The 17,220-nt window shown below is 39.2% G+C and overlaps 1 protein-coding gene across 1 annotated transcript in view; it reads left to right on the forward strand.

The window, feature by feature from the left end:
* The window catches only part of LOC139738145 (chromodomain-helicase-DNA-binding protein 1-like), a 58,445-nt gene that overhangs the window by 35,793 nt on the left and 5,432 nt on the right, over positions 1–17,220 (forward strand). The window contains exons 27-36 of the mRNA XM_071648807.1: positions 1,077–1,219; positions 1,892–2,015; positions 2,526–2,676; positions 4,561–4,674; positions 5,306–5,692; positions 6,312–6,434; positions 6,992–7,170; positions 8,056–8,152; positions 10,805–10,971; positions 14,449–14,544. Coding sequence (XP_071504908.1) covers positions 1,077–1,219; positions 1,892–2,015; positions 2,526–2,676; positions 4,561–4,674; positions 5,306–5,692; positions 6,312–6,434; positions 6,992–7,170; positions 8,056–8,152; positions 10,805–10,971; positions 14,449–14,544 — 1,581 coding nt within the window. The remainder of the gene's footprint in view (positions 1–1,076; positions 1,220–1,891; positions 2,016–2,525; positions 2,677–4,560; positions 4,675–5,305; positions 5,693–6,311; positions 6,435–6,991; positions 7,171–8,055; positions 8,153–10,804; positions 10,972–14,448; positions 14,545–17,220) is intronic.

Here is a 17,220-nt window from a genome sequence, read left to right on the forward strand (position 1 = left end):
CTGTACTGTGCTGTACTGTAACTGTTACTACATACCTGATTGTCTGAATACTACGTTTTGCTGACAGGAGTAGCTGATCCAAATTTTCACAGGAAATATCCGTCAATGAAGTCTTGGTAAATTTCACAAAGGCCTCAAATCTTTGCCATCCGAATTTCAGAGATCGCTTCGTGCTCGCCGAATCAGTTCCATTGATTAATTCATCCAATTCCTTGTCATTCTACAGTTCAAACTGCGCCTGCAACATATCCGAGCTGGAGGCAGCCATTTTTTCGTTCGTTTCGCTGGCAATCGATATCGCGATATCAACCTTTGCATATAAGCATTGCATGCAATTCAAAGGAGCCGCGCGCACAGACGATCGGCAATTGTACCATAGGATAACACGCAAGTGCAATGGGACTAAAATAAACAATGCCCACGTGACTCATTTCAGCGCTTCCTATTGGCTACATTCTTGAACCCATTTTATAAAATAGAAATATTGTAATCAAGATGATAATGATAGTGTTGATGGTAATAATATTGAAACTTCCTATATTGCATAATTGTCAAATGATTAGCAAGAAGTCAAATGAGTCTGGAAGAAGTGGATTTAAATGGGGCATTATCGTGCACCTATGCTGTCGAATAGGTTCCCTCCTCTTCTAAAATCATCATCGTCATTGGATCACTTTCAACTTAATCTGAAACCTACTTACTCAGAAATCCTTACATATGCACTGGACTCATACTGTCACTGCCCGGTAATTTGTATTGATGCCACACTTGAGTGGTTCACAATATACAAGCATTGCTCTTTAGTGGACCTCTCAGTTTTCTTTTTCCCATCTAAACATAACTATTTTGTTAATTATTGTTTCGCACATTCTAATGTATATATGCTTATGATATGATTTGTGATTTATTCTGTGTTATGTTTTGTTGTAAGAAAAATGTGAATGAAAATTAGATGAATTGAATTGAATTTATTCTGTCTCCTATGGTGATCAGGGGTAATATTTCATAGTGCGCTGTATCTGGTGAAAAAGGCTCAATAAAAATATCAACTATGATACAATATTATTATCCTGTAGGCTAGAGGCAATAGCAGGGGACGCTGAGCTGCAGGAGAAATCTCAGGCAGACCTGAAGAGGCTTGGGACCCTTCTCCACGATGGCTGTGTCAAGGCGGTGGAGGAATACAACGAGAGGCTCAAGGCAGATGATGACTTTGATGGTGAGTCAACTTGAAAGCAAACCAAGAGTCCTGAAAATCACGGGGGGATGGGTAGCCTTTCGTAAATTTGTGTGTCTTTTATGTTGCTGCACAAACTTGCTTTGATAAAAAGAAAAAAAATCTGTATAAGAATCTCATTATATCTTGCCTTTCACACCAATCACAGCTCAAAATGCCAACAAAGTATTTTGTGGCAGTTCAAAGTTTCCTGTATAGTTACATCGTTGTTTTTAGACCTACATGTTTTAGCTCTCTGTGAGAAGAAAATACATGCCACTTCTGAGAAATGTGTGCTCGCTGTGCTATTTTGAAATTTACATCGAGGATGTCATAGTCCTTGTTTTGGGTTTTGACTCTTTTTGAAGGACTGCAATTTCTTCTAGATATGTGTATTTGCACTGATAAAAAGAAATGTGTTAAGTGCCTATCATGTTGTTGAGAATGAGGGGTTCCAAGTGAGCTTGACACCTGAGCTGCAGTTGTATCATAACACTACAAGGAACTGTTTATCAGAGGTATCTAAAGAGGAAAAGTTCGTGTAAAAGTAAAACATTTCATTTCGTTGCATACAAGTGAAGTTCAAGATAAGTTTATTAGCTCCCAATCATATGTTGTAATTGCATCAAATGCATCATTTGAACTATCGCGATTGTTTGTTCGGGTTTTTTTCAGGTAAGAAGAGAGGAGCAACATTCAAGATGTCCAATGTGACCATCAATGCCCCATCTGTGCTGAAACACGAGGAGGAGAACGAACCGCTTGCCATAATACCAGCAGAAAAAGAAAAGAGGAAAAAGTAAGCAATGAATGAATACCCATTGATAGACCTATTTCTCAACTTGCATTCTGTAGAGGTATCTGTAGTCATGTGCTCTTATAAGTGGTAGCAGCCATATTTGTCAAAAAAAGACTTAATTTTACCTTTAAGATCACAGTAAACTTGATGTCACATTTCATCAGTGTAGATGCTGATCTGAAAGTGACTGAATCAGACACTTTTTGACCCTCCTCCCCGAAAAGCAGTAATGGCTGACTAGATGAATAGATGAATGAAAGAATCAACCCCCCCCCCCCCCAACACACACACACACCAAAAAAAAAAAAAAAAAAAAAGAGGGAGCAAGGAGAACCTTTTGAAATGTGATTCCTCGTTGCAGAATAGATAAGTGATTTTAATGGGAGTCTTGATACAACGAAACTTGTCCAGGAGATTATGAGCATAGAATGCCCATGCATCAATCCTGCCGGGATCTCCTCACAATGAAGATACACTGAAATGAACTCTCCTTTTGCCTTGCTTCACTAGGTTCAAGCTTCAGTCCAGACTGCGTATCGTCCACTGGGACGTCGAGTGGGACGTCGAAGACGACCACAACCTGCTGGTCGGTATCTACGAGTACGGCATGGGCAGCTGGGAGGCCATCAAGATGGACCCTTCGCTCAACCTTCACGACAAGGTAGCAATCCATGGCAATTTTAAGATATGACATGTTGGTATTTTCCATTTTATTCGTGGTTGCAGTATTAGCATTTGTTACTGCATTCAAATATGTCTTTTGATATGTCATGTGTAAATGTTATAAGGAAAAAAAACAACTTATGTTTGTCTAATTGTGTGACAATCAAGAAAAATATGAGTGATAGTGTTTATTCAATTATAACCAGTTCTCCAGTATCACGTAGAAAGTAGATGACATAAAACATAATTCACTGTGTGACAAATTATTTTGAAAGCAATTTAAAGGGGAAGGCTAGTAACTGATCAGTGGGAATCAGTGGAAATGCTGGGAGATGATTGTTCCAATCCTTATGGGATTCATTCAAGAGTTCATTGTATATCTATTGTTGTGTGAAAATGATTTGCTTCTGAACGGTCTCATATTCAAGTAATGTGCAGATTGATGCTCCGTCACTGACCAGGGACGCTAACCTGGAAGCATTAAACAGTGAACAGTATACAAGTCATTCTTTTTGTATTCTGTCTTCCTCAACTGCCCCATCATTAACTGAGCATCATAGAGTATGTAACATGAGTTTCAGTATGTCATTTTTAATCCAAAATAGGCAAAATGTTTTTTATGCCTCCGCAACGAAGTGGGCGGAGGCATTATGTTTTCGGGTCGTCCGTCCGTCCGTCCGTACGTCCGTCCGTCCCGTTTTGTTTTTGTCGATGTCTCAAGAACCGTGTGGTGGTTTTACATCAAACTTGGTATGAGGGTATATCCTTGGGGGATAATACTTTGTGTGGATTTTAGGGTCACAGGGTCAAAGGTCAAAGGTCACAGGTTATTTTGTGAAAAAATTGAAATTTCATGTTTTTCTCCATATCTCGCAAATGGTTCAAGGTATCTTCATGGAACTTAGTATATATGCTTGTACCGATGGGCAGTGATTATCTAGGGAAGTTGGGGGTCATGGGTCAAAGGTTAGGGGTCAAAGGTCAAGGTCAACTCCTCAAAATATCACTACTTATATTTATGCAATGAATGAAGGTTTTGTTTTTTTAAACTTGATGTATACATGTATTACCCAATATATATTCTGTGGGAAGTTTCTTGCCAAAAGGTCAAAGGTCAAAAGGTCAAAGGTCAAGTGAAAGTGCTGAATTGCACTTTTTCCTCCATATCTCAAAAGTAACTCAAGGTATCATCATGAAACTTACATATTTATGCATGTTCAACCTAACAGTGATTCTCTTTGGAACTGTGAGGTCAAAGGTCAAAGGCCAGGTTTAGATTTTTCCATTTGATACTGAAATTATACTTTTTCTCAATACCTTGAAAAATTACTCAATGCATAAACTTATAAAAGGGTCAAAAGTCAAGTAAAAATCATCAGTTCCCCAAATACCTGCACTCTGACATTTTAATCATTCATCCAATTGAACCTAGTTCTAGGCAAGTGAACATTCAGCACATTTGTGTCAAACCTGTCATTTTAATATTTTGCCAATTGTTTGAAACTGTCATCACACATTGTCAAGACATTGTACTATAGACCTATTAGGAGAACCATGCATTATGGCGGAGGCATATCAGTCGCCGTAGCGATATATCTAGTTACATTCTCTTTCTAAAAGTTGATTAAGCACGCTAATTTGGGATTTGTTTGTTTTGTGTTTCCATTTTATTTTTCACCGAGTTATTTTGTTTGCTTCTTGCTATCATGCTTTTGTTTTTCTTTGTGTCATTGTGTTTGCAGATAGGCAAAGGGTGGTCAACCTATGGCTTATGTTTTGGGAGTCATGAATTGTTTGTCAGCGAATGAATGGTGAATTGGGAAAAAAAACCAAACAACTGAGTTAAATCTTTTATTCTTTCTTTTCTTGCCATCTTATGCAGATTTTGCTAGCAGATGCGACCAAAAAGCCTCAAGCCAAACAACTCCAGACACGAGCAGAAAACCTTGTCAAGGTCTTGAAGAAAGAAGCAGCTGCAAGCAAACCAGCTGAAAAGGTATTGAGCTAGTTACCTTCACTGCTGAGTCTCAACATTGAGACATTTGTTCAGTGTTGTTTAGCATACCTTGAAGGTTGTGTCAAAAGAAAATTTGAGAACTGCAAAGTGGAAGGCTGTGCAGAAAACCAAATAACGAAGCATGCAGCACAATTTATAATGACCCATTTGAAATTTTAACCATGCATTCAGTTATCTTGTAGAAGTTTGTGCCCTTCAAGAGAGTAAGGGGACAGGACACACACACACACACACAAAAAGCAATGTTCACAGGTAAGGTATCTCAGTCTGTTGAAGATCTTTCAGAATACAGTCTGTGAGTGGTGAAAATATGTTGTGCAGTCCTTGATTGTAACCAATGTGAACAGGTAGGAATGCTGTGATATTTCTTACAAATATTGCTGTTTACAAGTTAAGTGAGTGAGACGCATGGGTATTTCAATTTAATATTTCTGCATTTACCATAAGTACTTTTGATGTTAGTTGACAGAAACCTTGGTGCACTTAGGATATGAACCTATGGGCAAGTGTAAATGTGGCTAATGGATGTTCTATGCAAAGCGGCATTTTTTGCTCTGTGCTTTGTACTAAGATAAAACACTTGCGATCGCTCTTTTTCTAACATCTCCAGCAGGCACCCAACGCCAAGCCAAGGAAAACAACCAAAGTGAAAGAGGAGGTGGAGGAAAAGCTCAAACCCGGCCGGAGGAAAAAGGCCAACAATCAGGACAATGGGGAGGATGCAAACAAAAAGGACGCTGATAAAATTCCAAAGAAGCGCGGCCGCAAGCCCCTCGACGAGAAGGAGAAGGAGCGCAGGAGAAAGGAGCGAGAGAAGGAGAGAGAGAAGGAGAAGGAGAACAAGAAGGACGGAAGGAAGAAGCCGGAGAAGAAGGTCAAGAAGGAGGAGGAGCCGATCAAGGAAGAGGAGGAGATCGAGGAGGAGGTGGAGTCAGAGAAGGGAGAGGAGGAGGAGGAGAGGGAGATTGAGGAAGGCGAGATCGAAGAACCCAAGAAGGTGGGATGTTTGCTTCAGCAGTGCTTTCAGGAGACTTCATATCATTTGGCTGAGGTTTCTTGCGAGTTCACACATTTTTTAACGCATTGTATGCAAAACTATGCAATGCTCCTTTGATAATCTTGAATGTCATTCAATAGAAAAACCATTTAAATGCAACAAAATTCTATGTAACAAGTTTAGTCTGTCATTTCCATTGCTTAGTTAGAACCATAATCCTGCTTCAGACATTTTATGGCTGAAATACTTCCATTGTCCTGCATTGATATCTGAAAATGATGATGCCTAAAGCCAGAGAAACAATCAAAGATTTAATTTTCTTACCAGAACGGTTGATTCCTATCCAGTCCCAGAGTGATTCTGCCGATTGCGCCTTTGAAATATTTGTGTAGGGCCCACGTACTGGGTTTCATGTGGGGTGATTTGCATGGGTTAACACCAGCTGACGATGGAGGGAGAGTGCCGTTTCGACAGGAGAAACGCTTGTTTCCCAGCCCTACCAGGTTGGGTGAGAGCCACTGCTCTTCTTTGATCGACTGCATATACAGTCTGACAGTGGAGGTGATCTGTTCTGCTAAGATATAACACCCTAGTACTTTTCATGTTATTGGTTTGGCAGACCAAAGGTAACAAAAGAGGTGCAGCCAAGAAGGCCTCGTCATCACCAACCCACATCACAGCTCAGAAGGCTCCGGTTTACTTTGACCCAACGGGGGACTTGGATAACGCCACATTCAGCGCTGTGAGTATTTTATGCCAAATGCAATACCATGACAAAAAACAACCAAAAACAAACAAACAAGCAAGCAAGCAGGCCACAACGAGAACAACAAAAATATCCCTCATGTGGTGAGATTTGGGAACATTCCAGTATTTCAAAGTATTTAAAGACACTCTTTCAGCCCGTTTTGAGAGATGGACATTGTCATCTTCAGGTGTGTCAAATGTTTTGTTGTTGTTTTGATAGATATCTGTACTACTAACTCTGTGCATTCCATTTTGTGTGGTTAGCTTTGACCAAGGGTTCACATACTTGTGGCTGTGTGCATCCTTGATCCACTGCTAAAGAGTACTTTTTAAGAAGTCCTTGTGCTTCCCATGTGTCCATCTTTGCAGTGCAAGGAGAAAATGCTTTGATTTTGATAGATATCCCTGTAACTATGTCTATGAATGCCAGAATTTGTGATTTGGCATTTATCAAGGGTTCACATGTCTGTGGCTACGTGCAATTCTGATCCAATACTAGAGGGTACCTTTTATGAAGTCCTCTCGCCTCCTGTTATGTCCGTCTTGTAACAGTGCAAGGAGAAGATGCGGCCGGTGAAGCGAGCCCTGAAGCTCCTGGACAACCCCCCGGAGGACGTGTCGGAGAAGGAGCAGCTGAACCACACCCGTCAGTGTTTGCTGAAGATCGGGGATCGCATCAACGAGTGCACTCAGGAGTACAAGGACCCCAACAAGATCCAGGCGTGGAAGGGGTGAGGCTTTATGCTGCTTCTTTCAATTACTGTATATAGATGGTATATATTTGCTGTGTGTCTTATTTTCGCCAGTTTTGCAAGTGGACTTATATTTGTGAAAATAACACCTTACAAAAATATTTCCACCTGTTAAACAAATGCCCTGTATTTTTCCTCCAAAGGTGGAAATTACCAAATCTTTTGGAAAAAGGAATAATGCCTATTTCTCATTCCAACACCGTGTTTCTCAGTGAGAGTTAAACCGCTCATGAAATTGTCTTACAAATCTGCAAAATATTTAACAGTTTGCAGAATACAGTCAACTCCTGTTAATAAGGAAGTCCTCAGGGCCGGCAGTTTTCTTTATTATATCGAAATTTAGTTATAACCGAACAAGTAAACAATAAGATAATGTTGGGGCCTGAATTTTTACTTCGTTGTAACCGGAATTTGTTATAACAATGTGCGTAATAATGGCAGTGAACTGTTTGTATGGAGTATACAGTATCCATAAGTACTCTTTGTTTTGACATTTTGTAATTGTGTCTACAGGAGGTAGGAATACCATGTTATTTATGTTTATTATATTGTTTTCCTGTAATTCTGATGTGCATGTCCATGCAAGTTTCTGTCATGCATATTGATAAGCCCCAGCACAGTTCCTGTGAGAAAGGTTGACTTCATCTTGTCATGCTTCAACTCCAAGAATTAAAGAGCACTTAGTCTGTGGTTTGAAATGCCCAGAGTACTTTGCTTAACTTGATTGCAAAGATCAAAGCCTGCATTTTTTACCACACACCTTCTGGTTAGTCTGCTAACAAACCACTAAGAGTTGCCCCATTGATGTTTGCATTAAATTTGACTCTCTCTTTTTTTTTCTCTCTGTTTTTTTTTTGATGACAGATATCTGTGGACGTTCGTTGCAAAATTCACCGAGTTCGATGCAAAAAAACTCTTCAGGTTGTACCGGCATGCGCAGCGGAAGAGAGACGAAGATGAGGTGAGTCGGCATCAATGTTTAGTGCGCCTTGCCAGAAGCAGACGGGAGTAACTTCTATCGGGTGTATGACGGACTTAATTCCTTCTCCCTGTGCTGAAGTCCTGTCTCTGTGCAGATGTACAAGGAGAGATGTTGGTATCTGTAATGCGTGCTGTACTGAGTAGCTCTCTTGTCTCTTTCTTCAACTTGTTAGCTTTTTGGGGGGATGGTGGAGGCAGAGGGTTGCATGGCAAAATGTGCTCTGAAAATGACTGAAATTACTACCTCTTCAGTGTTTGTTAAACACGTCACCGCCCAGCTGGACTCTTGAATGGGGAAATGCAGCGCATATGTTGTCCCATATATTGCTGAGGGGAGTACTTTTCAGGGGAAGTGGTTGCAGGCTGCTTCTGGCGACCTCATTTGACATGTGATGGTGGAAACAATTGACTCTAACTACACGTGGCATGTGAAAGAGCATGTGGCATACAGTCCAAAAGGGCATGTCTGCCCCTTTGGCCAATGTGAAAGCTTCAATGTAATTGCGTTCTCATCGTTCGTGCAGTCATGTCTGTTTGTTCCTCTGTTTGTTTGTTTCTTTTCTGCTTCTATCCTTAGCTTTGCATGTAAATATAGATGGTGTATGTGTGTTGGCTTTCTATCAGTTGTTGCAACCAGTGAAGAAAGATAGGATACTGATTGCAGTTCATTTCATATCAGCTAGCTTTTCAGTGTGCTTGTATACAGAGGAGAAGATCTAACCAAAGGATAGAAATAAATTGATTTTAATGCATTTCATTACAGTCAGGAGCTTCCTGTAGTCTGTAGGCATTGAAAAAAAAAATCTTTGTGCAAGTCCAGTGCACTTTCCTTTAAGATTTGACAAAGATACAAAGATAAGAAAAATTTCAGAGGCGCTCTGGTTGTTGGCTGGTAGGATATGCCATGCGTACAAGAGGAGTTAGGAAACCGCAAAAGTGAAAGGTGACTAAGGTGCAGTTGAGCCTTTGCAATACTCCAGGAAGAGAAGGAAGTTGGGCAATAATGTCCGCTGGCATGCCTCTTGCTGGGAAGATTGCTGCCTTGTGTCTTGCCGCTGCTAACGATGTACCTCCTCATTGTTCGGTAGCCGTGGTGTTGCGCAACATGCCTCAGCTTTCTCACTGATGTGCGCTGAATTTCGTGTCTGCATGCTGTAGTCAGTTGACGTGACTGCACTTTCGTTTTTGATGTGTGTATGTTAGTCCAATGTTTGTGCATGGTGTGTGTAGCAGTAACTGTTTCTCTGCATTCTCATCAGCCGTTGCTAAGGCGAGAGCATACGTGGCCTTGGAGCTTGAACGTTCAGCTGTCTGGCTTCACACATATTTCCTGTGTTGAGTCAGAGCAAAGCTGCACTCAGCAGTATGAAATTGGTTTCTCTCATGATCTTTGTACGCTTAAAGTTAGATACCTGCCAGTGCACTGAAACCTAACAGTTTGCTGATGACTAGGATATTTCTTTTTCATGAATCCTACTCCGTATGACTGCTCAGTCTGTAGATTATGTTTCTTGAGTTGAGTTTGGGGGGAAAAAAAACCCCGAAACAAACACATAAGTCATAGTGTAAATGTAATAATTCATCTATAGTAAAATATGAATTCAGACATTCATTCAAAAGACTTACTGTGCCAAAATGAAAACACAACTTATTGTTGCACATTCATTGCAAACAAGCATTCTTGCCTTGCCGTGTGGCAGACATCCCAACCATTCTAAATTTGGAGGAAAAAATCCAAATTTTGAACATGCCCAGCCTGTTGTTTCAATCGAATTTTCTTATTTTTCCTCATAATTTTACTACACACTTACTTTTGGAACTGCTCTTTCCTACTTTTGAGCCAAACCATCTCTGCTTTTCAGTCAGAAAGGGTGGGAGGACGCACCCTTGTAAATATGGGGATGTTGGCGGAGTTCACATGAACATGAATGCTGTCTTTGATTGTGAGAATCAGAATACATTCCACTCCAAGATAACTGTGCAGAGTACACATTGTACTTCTCAACAGACAAAGTGTACATTATATAACAAAAACCAAATAAGATTTAAATTTGAAACAAATCTGGGGCAGAAAAGACAGTGTGGTTTTCAAGAGAGTATTTGGATTATGAAATTGTCTGTGTTCATATGTATACTTTGAGGAGACACTACTGAAGACACACATGAAATCTATTTTTTTATTTTCCAGACATTTTCTTGTAAAAAAACCCCCACTGACATTATGTGGTTAGAGAAGTATAATTTTATGTGAACAAGAATCCCCCCCAAAAATAAACAAAACTTGGTCGTCCACTTTTAAATAGTCTTCTAGAATAGGGGTGATATGATTGTATCTGGGTTGAAATTAACATGAATGCATTTTCAGAGAGACAGATTACATTTGTGAGTAGAATAGTGACTAGTGTATTAGTGTGATATCAAATTGTAGCTCAGAAAGTCAATTTTTGTAGACGCTTTGCTGTTTTTTTCTTTCTTTCTTTTTTTTTAGATAGAAAAATTGTAGTTTCTTCTTGCATGTTTGATATGTACTTCTTTGTGTTACCAGCAGCTTAGCTTTTTTCTGTTGTGTATTTCGTCCCTCTTGTCGATGTGGTATGATATCGCCCAAACACAAAATATGCATGGACGACAGGCGAAATCACACAATTCTGCTCCCTCCAATAAGGGAAAGGCCGACGGGCCCGGAGGCGGACCGGTGCAGCGCTACCGCGACGGGACGGGGCACCACCAGTCGTTGCCGGGCGGGGTCAAGCGCCCCCACATTGGAGCCGAGGGCCACGGAGAGAGGGGCAGAGAGAGGTGAGTGCCACGCCCCCTGGTGTAATCTTTGTTTCCATCATGATAGCAGAGTTGTTAAGATGCTGTGATTGTATTACTGCAATGTAATGCAATCCCCCTATGATGAATCAGTCTGTGACTGGGGGATATTTGTTTTATGAAATTACCAAAGTTGAAAGAAGTAAAGCCCAGAAATGTGAGTTATTTACCAAGACTCCTTTCGACAGAGACGGACAAGAAGCCAAACAAAGCAAGTATTCCGTGTGGAAAACGGAAATAACTCAAATGGAAATCCTTGTGTAGAATTTTGAAGTGCATTTATGCAGATGAAATGAAAATAATCCCAAGCACATTTTCGTTTTACAACAAAGGAATCGTGTAATAAGTCATTCTTGGTGTTTTTTAGTTATCGTTTATTGCACTTGTCATAGTTATCGTTGGATGTGATTGTCATAATCAGTTGTATCTGTGCAAATGGTTGATTTGTGAAAATTTTGTCCCACCCCACCCCTTCCTGTAGTTGACACAGGTTTGTCCTCACAAGTTTATCAAGCATGCCCGCATGTCTCAACTACAATGTATGGACAGAGTGAATGTATGCTATACTGTGTTTCACAAAGTCTTAGATGTTTTGTTATCAAAATTAAACTTCTCATCCCCTGAAAAGTGAAAAAGATCTGCTGCGCACAATTTGTGATACATAGTTAGCTTTTCTTTATTGGAATTTTTCTTTCTTTTTTTTCCCTTTCTGTTATAATGACTAAAAACATTTCTCATAATTTCTTCAGAAAATCATTCAAATCATGATAGACGGTTCAAAACTAAGAAGTGCAGTATTTTTCTTTATGAAGGTGCTTATTGTATTAAAAACTTATATTTTTAAGCCATTTTCTTTTCTAGGGATATATGAACGGTTTTGGGAGTCATTTTATGATATTTACTAGGCAATATACATAATTCCAATATTTTTTTGCTCTTAATGACTAGTTATTCCATGACATATTTGTAGAGACTGCTGCACATATCATGTGCTAGATGAGAACTTGGATTGATATCAACTTGTTGTTGTTGTTTTTTCTCATGGTAATGTAATGCACATGCTGTTTCCATCATGATGCCCGAGTTATGATCCTAATCTGAGAGGTAGAGATTGCCTTACAATCTTTAGAGAGATGCAACAAAATCTTCACTTTGGCTGAAATGTATCTGTGAGAAAAATGGACTGATACAAATTCCCCCAAGGGATGTACATTTCTGAAAGGGTAATACACTGATGTATGGGCAGCTTTAGCAATTTGACACGATGCAGGAGTAGATATGATTTCTTACCAAGAATGTTAATGGCAGTTGTGTTATGATCATGAGGCTATCTCATAATTCATGCTTGTGACATTCATGTCAATTTCCACTGTCCAAGTGTGACTTGCAATGTGTCTAAAGCTCATAGGCCTGCCCCTAAATAGCACGAAACAGAATTCTCAATTTTCAAGGGCCTGTCACTCAAGAAGTGTTTAATAAATTTGATAAAGATTTTAAGCATATTGAGAGGTGTATCTAGCAGGCACTGATAATTTCTGAAGCATTATAGTGCTTTGTGATTTTATTTTTGTCCCTGTGAAAAGTATGCATTTGTCTGTTTTTCAGACATGTTGAGATAGGTTAGATAAGAAAAATAAGGTTGCTGTCTAAATTTTCTTATTTGATAAATGTATTTTTTGTTTCTTTTACTGTGTTTAATACCTTTAAGTGGGTCCTAGAAGCAAATAGAAAGAGAAGATCCAGGGCAAGTTTCATCACATGTAATAGACCAAAAGAGAAGGGGGAAAAAATCTCACTCTACAATCCAGTTGCTCAAGGAAGAAGTCCTGTATCCTACACATTGCGCAATAAGTTCCCGTTGCATGTAGAGCCAGCTTTGTCTTGATGTAATCAAAGGGAGAAGTTACCTCTACAAGTGACTAAATTTTAGACAAGGCAGCAGCCGTGGGAATATTTGAGCAAAGACAAATGCACCACTACTAAGCCTGTGGCCTTCGGCTTTTTGGCAATCCTAGTGTGAAAGACACCTGTGGCGCCTAAATATGATCATTGCCTTTGATATCACTTTGTACACCTTGGATATTCATGTTTGCTTTGCTCTTCAAAAGGCTGAGAACCGTTTTTGTACAGAAATCTTACAGTTTGCATGAAAAAGCATTACTTAAAGGTAAGCTGTTCAACCCTCCAAGGGTGAATGGTACATAGTCATCAACATTGATCAAGTTGAGAGTTACTCCAAATACTTTGATAAAACTTTTCACACCTCTGAGCATATGAGGATGAGCTGATGAGATTTTTTGATTTCATGACAGAGGTCATGGAATCATTGTAGAAGCAGCAGTTTTGACTTTGCCCACCCTCAAGCATGCTCCGTATTGATGGAGTTCAATCAAATTTGGTTTACTTTGGAGCCTAGTACATTTCATGCTCTTAATTTGCAATACAGATCTGGTGAAACCCAAGTTGAAATTGTAAATAAAACAAAAGTTGTTTGCCCTAATGTTCAATTTATATGAAACAGACTTTGAGCATTTGTGAACAGTCAAAGACGAATTCACTGTTTGGTATAATCTGAAGAGATTGTTTTGTGAAAGTTGACTTCGAAATCTGAAATTTACGATTTTCGAAAAAGGAGTAAGTAGATGTCTAGCACGAGGTAAACATGTTGGAGTGTGAACTATCGTCTGGGCTGTTCACTCAGATATTTTTATATTTGATGTTAGATCAGGGGTTTAAGACTAAGAGTAGATGTCAAAGTCACTTTCTCATGAGACTAGTGTAAAAGAAATACACTGTAGAAAAGTTCAGAGCAGATATTAGTGTGAATAAAATTGTGAAAAGAAAAAGAAAATTAGAAATGATTAGAGAAATTCCAGCTTTTCATTTGATTTGTGGTGTTGACTCCTTCAATTCTTTATTTGATTCAAAGAACAGTTAAATGTAGCCTTCAAGGGTATTTGTGAACACATCTTTTCAATACTTCAGACAATAGTCAATGGGGAACTGTGAAGAGAGCCGGGCAAGTACCATTTTACTTGTATTATGTAACAGTCTAATGGATAGAGTTCTTTCCTCACATGCTGCAACTAAGTCTATGTGACATCCAGTGATCAGCAGCATTTGAAATACTTGTGGCCTTTTCACAGTGGTCAGATTTGCTCAAATTTTCACCATTTTACAGTGTATATTTCTCCCTGTGTTCAGGTAAAAATACTTGTAGAGGTAATGTCCCGCTTGATGTGGAATGTTTGTGTTTTGCACAAGAGTGCTAGGTCAGTCAGAGCAGCTTTAGTACAAATCAAAACCCATTCCCTGACCGTGTATCAAACACTGCCTGAAATGTCCAAAATAAGTCCCACACCTCTCTTTTTCCCCCCGCTTGCATCTTTAAGTTTGTCAGTTGTTTATTTTTTTGTTTTGTTGTTCCCCGTTTTTATTTTCACCTCCTATTTGGCACAGTTTTGGTCATCCACGGCACGGTTTCAACGACTGGCCCCACGATCGGAGGGGGCCAGTCGATGGCCACGTGTCCAGTAGAGAGCACTATCGAGACAGGTAAGGCCCTTGCCCGTCATGCTTTTTCCTAACCCCAATGGCTGGAGTGTTTGTTGTATTCTTGACTCAAGGGCCCGAATTCACGAAGGTGGTACAAATGAAACCATGGTTTAAACCATGGACAAAAACCATGGAGCGCCAAGTGTCGCATGGAATATTTCGTTACGAAATCAGTCATTTCGTCGATAAAATTATTATTTGTGAAGAAATGACAACATTTTGTGACTAAATGAACATTTCGTCCACGAAATGATAATTTCATTAACGAAACGGTCATTTTGTCGACGAAATGACCAATTTCGTAACGAAATATTCCGTGCGACACTTGGCGCTCCATGGTTTTTGTCCATGGTTTAAACCATGGTTTCATTTGTACCACCTTCGTGAATTCGGGCCATAATGTCCAGGCAGAGAGGGGCACACCATGTTTAACATGACAGTGGCAGCCATTTGTGAAGATTCTGTAACGGAGGGATATTTTCTCTCTTTTTTTCTTCTTCTTTTTTTTTTTGGGGGGGGGGGGGGAACCAGACCAGCTTGAAGATATGGCATAGTCCCTCAACTGTCTGAGTAGACTTTCTGTGGCCATTTGTGAACATTTTGAATAAGGAGATACAATTTAAGTGTCTTTGCGAGATTACCCTCAAGACAGACAATAAGGACGAAACCTCTCAAACATATGAATACTGTTTTTTTCTGTCATATGTAAGGAATTGAAATAATTTCATCTAGTGTCTTCCGTTTCTGGCGGGGGGATCAAAACACTGTAGCGAAACAGCATTACATATTTCATACTGCCACTTGTTTGGGATATGTTTATGATTAGTCCAATCCTGCAGTTTCTTGTAAAGGCAAATTTTGACCGTAAGCAAAGCAAACATTCTTTACCTTCTACATTGATTCTTCTTTGCACTGTTTATGAATAAATACTGGTTGCTGATCTACATGAGTTATTACTTGTGAGATGATTTAAAGATGTTCCTGCAGTCATTTTCACTTGAGGTTGCAGCTTATATCACCACATTTAAAACAAAAATAACACATTAAACTTTGGTAATTTGAAATCTTTCTTATTCTATGCCTTATTGTAGTAAAACCACCATTCTGTATGCTAGCCTTGGCTCTATTTATCATGCTTGACGTCCACGTGAAGGAGCTTCTAAATTTTAATCATGCAAAATAGATTTGTTTCTGTGAATGTGGTTCTCATCTTCCATTTTTTTTTTCTTTTGTATTTGTTTTTTTGTTTTTTGTTTTTTGCTAAAACTTTGAAGGGTGCCTTTCTATTCAGAGAAATTGAGCTACGTGGAATTAACAACCACAGGCTGCATTAATGTATAGAGTATATCTGAACATATCTGAAACAAACAAATAAAAGATAAAACCATGCTTTGGTTCGAGAAAATCTGTTACTTTTTTTTAACACTTGGCCAGAAAATGTCAAATGTCAAAGTATGGGTAGCAGCAAGCCATGCATAGACGCCAGTTGTGAGGTCACTTTTCAAACCAATAGAAAGGGGTGGGTTCTTAGTATGAGCAAGTGGCTGCCACTGTATATTTGGAGTGATATTCAGAGATAGTTTGTATGCTAGTTGACCCATGACTATTCAATAATAGTAATAACTCCAGGAAATCATTTTCATCTTGGTATGCGCCATCGGTAGTACTTAAAATTCAGCAGTGGGCGTGTAAGGATGGAAAAACTTTGGATTTACACTTCAGCAATGTGTGTGACCCAAATTATTTCCATATGATTAAGGGCTGCGATAAAAATCAAAACTCATTAACGGATTGCAATTAAACAGAAACAAGAAAGTCCATTGGGTGTTAATTGGTTCACAGAGTCATTTTGAATGAGTTTATACTGTTTCAGGATTAATGAGGCATTACTGAACATGCATGAAATGTATTTTCCATGGAAATCAGACACCAAGTTCAATTTTCAAACTCTAATCTGATGTTACTCAGCATATCAGCCATGTTCATCCCTTGTTTTTCTTCTTTTCCTCATATTTCATGTGCTTTCTGTCAGGAGTCATTATTTAGTCATGTCCATTTCCAGTAGATTTCTTTCGTACCATGACATAGAAATGTGACACTAATCATACATCATTTCCCCCCTGACTGTTGGCACATTCACTGGTTTGTGTGTATTGCCACAAATTTACCAGTTAAGTGGTATAGATACTGTTGCACCATCTAAATGTCATCATCATTTGTCATTTCATGTTACACCAGCTTTTATTGCACTGCATGGTGGAATTTCTTCCCCTGAGAAGTTTATTGTGACAGTGTCTGTAAAATTTTGCAAAGTTGTCTAATTATGTGTAGCCAGTGTATTGTTTTCTCTCTTTTTTTCCACTCTTGGTTTGGTATTGGCATAGTGATACCCAGCAACAGAAAGAATTGACATGACCTTTGACCTTTTCTTCATCCATATACTGCTCTCATTACTTGTTACTGTGACACAGACCTCTGAATGTTTCATCACATTTTCTTTGTGGTATATTTTGTCAGGAATACTTTACTATTGACATTGAAGTAATGTGACTTAAACCAATCATTGTGAGTTGTCCTGAAGAGGGTGCATTTGTGGTGCATAAGACATACATTCACACGTTTCAGAGAAGCATTTTGTGTCATTTTATGCAAATTTGTTACTTAATCGATGTATGT

The sequence above is a fragment of the Diadema antillarum genome, unplaced genomic scaffold (genome assembly GCF_040938485.1).
Source record: "Diadema antillarum isolate AM-2024a unplaced genomic scaffold, OU_Dant_1.0 seq00000725_RagTag, whole genome shotgun sequence".
NCBI classification, from domain to species: Eukaryota; Metazoa; Echinodermata; class Echinoidea; order Diadematoida; family Diadematidae; genus Diadema; species Diadema antillarum.